We start from the raw sequence: 2,224 nt of genomic DNA, 5'->3' as shown, positions 1-2,224 counted from the left end.
TCAACTTTAGTTCGAAAATTTATTTTTTATTGGCTCTTTTCTTTCGTGTTTATGTTATTTTTATTCATTTTTATTACTTTCAAATAAATTTGTCTATATAAAAAAGGGCTTATACTAAAATTCGGTCATATTTAAATGAAAATGGTGTTCGTTAGAAATAAAATGATTAGTAACTTAGAAATTATTTTTAAAATTTATCTTAAATTTATTTGGCTCTTTTTTTTGGTGGTGGTGCAACCGCTGCCGCTGCTTCTTCTTCTACTTCTACTTCTTCTCCTACTTCTACTTCTTCTTCTTCTTCTTCCTCTAGCTCTTGTCCTTCTTCTTCTTCTTCCTCTCCATCGCCTTCGCTTTCGCCTTCTCCTTCCTCTTCTTCTTCATCGAAATCATCATCGTCTGAATCAGCAATAAAATCAGCAAATCGGTCAGCTTCTCGTGCGTCTTCTTGTGCATTTCCATCGTCCACTTCCATCGGTTCACCCTGTTCTTCAGTTTCTTCAAAGAGGTTTTTGCACCACAAGCAAATTTCTGCCATAATATCATCCGGCGACCGTTTTCCTCTGTATCTAAAAAAAAAAAACAATTTTATCAGACAAACTTCATTATACATGGGTATGGCGAGAATACTACCTGATTTCAAATGGAATCGCCGTTTGATGGAACCTTTCGCCTTGCTCGTCCGATTCTGTTGGCGCTTGATCTTCAAAGTACTCCAAATGGTGATGCAGAAAATGTATTTTAAGCGACATGTTTACGCCAATTTTACTGAAATAACCGAGCATTTCAGTTATTTCTGTATCATACTCGGGTGATCTATGCTTTCCTAAATATCCCTTGATGACCTTTTTTACGGCCGACCAGGCTCTTCTTTGTGATGGTTTCAAAATTGCGTCAAACCTCTCGTCTTTTATCAGTTTTCTGATATCGGGACCATTGACAACGCCTAACAGAAAAAAGATTGATTAATTTTAAACATGATTAACGTGTGAAATGAGACGAGATATGAAATAAGTAAAAATATATTTGATTCATACCTCCACGCAATTTGCTTTCGCTGATTTTCTTTTTGAAAACGTCTTCTCGCAAAAGTTGCAACACTGAAGCAGCATGACGTCTATTTTTCTTGTTGCCAACAACAGCTTTAATGAAGTTTTTTACAATTCCAAGTTTGACATGAAGATAGGGTAATAATATACTCTCACGTGGCACAAGAGCTTCGTTTTCAACATTAAACTCATGCAATACATGTTTGTCTCTGTTCTGCCACGAATATGTCTGATATTGGTTTCCTTTATATCGTGAGTCCCATTTGCATAGAAAACACATATACTTTGTGTATCCTGTTTGTAGACCACAGAGTATCGCAACCATCTTTAAATCGCAACATATGCGCCATTTATGTTTGTCATAATCCACCAATCGCAAAATCGTGCGTATTTTGTCATACGTTTCTTCGGTCTCAGTATTGTAAGCAATGGGGACCGACGGTTTCGAATTAGTCTTGTGCAACAGCACTGCCTTCAAACTGTTTTTCGAAGAATCAATGAACAGTCGCCAGTCCTCGGCTTTGTAAACAATTCCCATTGCTTGCATTAATTTCTCGACATCGTGACAATACGCATATGTTTTATCAAGTCCAGTCCAGTCATAAAACATTCCTGTAGACTTTTCTGGCGGCTTCTGTAAGCTGTTATTTTGGTGCCGGGTGCCAAAAGGTTATTTTCTTTGAGAAAAGATGCAAGAGTTTCGGCTTTGCGCTGAGATAGTTCCAGTTTGGAAACGATGAAATCAAGTCGATCTTGTGTCAAAAGATTTGGCTGGTTTGAAGCTCCTTCTCCTGGATCGTAAAACGTATAATCAGGTGTTTCTTCTTGAGGACCTGTGGTAGCAGTGACAGCAGTTACACGATCTGGAGTTGGAGCGTTTGGCACAGGAATGATGTCTGAGTGAGGTAGTGGCCTTTGGGCACTCGGAACGGCAAAGTATTCTTTCGATTTTGTATTTTTTACATTCATTCCGCGGACAAAATTACGACATGGATAACAGTTGTTTGGATTGTGCGCTCCCGGATCAGTCCATATCATGGGGGCACCAAAACGCATTTGTGTTTGCTTTTGGTCCATCCATTTCATAAGACCAGTGTAACATGTCATGCACACTGAGTCTGGCACCCAATTCACACCTTCAATTACATCTTGATCGAAATATAGTTTATATGCTTTCT

General features: G+C 38.4%; 1 protein-coding gene across 1 annotated transcript; it reads right to left on the bottom strand.

The window, feature by feature from the left end:
• Positions 1–39: 39 nt before the first annotated feature.
• Positions 40–1,635, bottom strand: LOC129572137 (coiled-coil domain-containing protein 9-like). Its single transcript, XM_055452057.1, has 3 exons — positions 1,035–1,635; positions 631–943; positions 40–566 (listed from the first exon to the last, which is right to left on the bottom strand). The coding sequence occupies exons 1-3, from the start codon at positions 1,591–1,593 to the stop codon at positions 206–208; spliced, it is 1,233 nt and encodes a 410-aa protein (XP_055308032.1). The 5' UTR covers positions 1,594–1,635; the 3' UTR covers positions 40–205.
• Between the last annotated feature and the right edge of the window lie 589 nt (positions 1,636–2,224).

Source organism: Sitodiplosis mosellana, unplaced genomic scaffold (genome assembly GCF_009176505.1).
Source record: "Sitodiplosis mosellana isolate CC-2019 unplaced genomic scaffold, AAFC_SMos_1.0 Smas_scaffold_4263, whole genome shotgun sequence".
In the NCBI taxonomy this organism is placed as follows: Eukaryota; Metazoa; Arthropoda; class Insecta; order Diptera; family Cecidomyiidae; genus Sitodiplosis; species Sitodiplosis mosellana.
The sequence above is the reverse complement of the archived record's forward strand: the minus strand, read 5'-3'. Positions and strand labels throughout refer to the sequence as shown.

Bases quoted from the DNA above. Each gene is read 5' to 3' on its own strand.
- LOC129572137 (XM_055452057.1), bottom strand. From the start codon at position 1,593: ATGCAAGCAATGGGAATTGTTTACAAAGCCGAGGACTGGCGACTGTTC. The intron at 944-1,034 runs GTATGAATCAAA...TTTTTCTGTTAG, and splicing joins CGAAAGCAAATTGCGTGGAG to GCGTTGTCAATGGTCCCGAT. The intron at 567-630 runs GTAGTATTCTCG...TTTTTTTTTTAG, and splicing joins GCGATTCCATTTGAAATCAG to ATACAGAGGAAAACGGTCGC.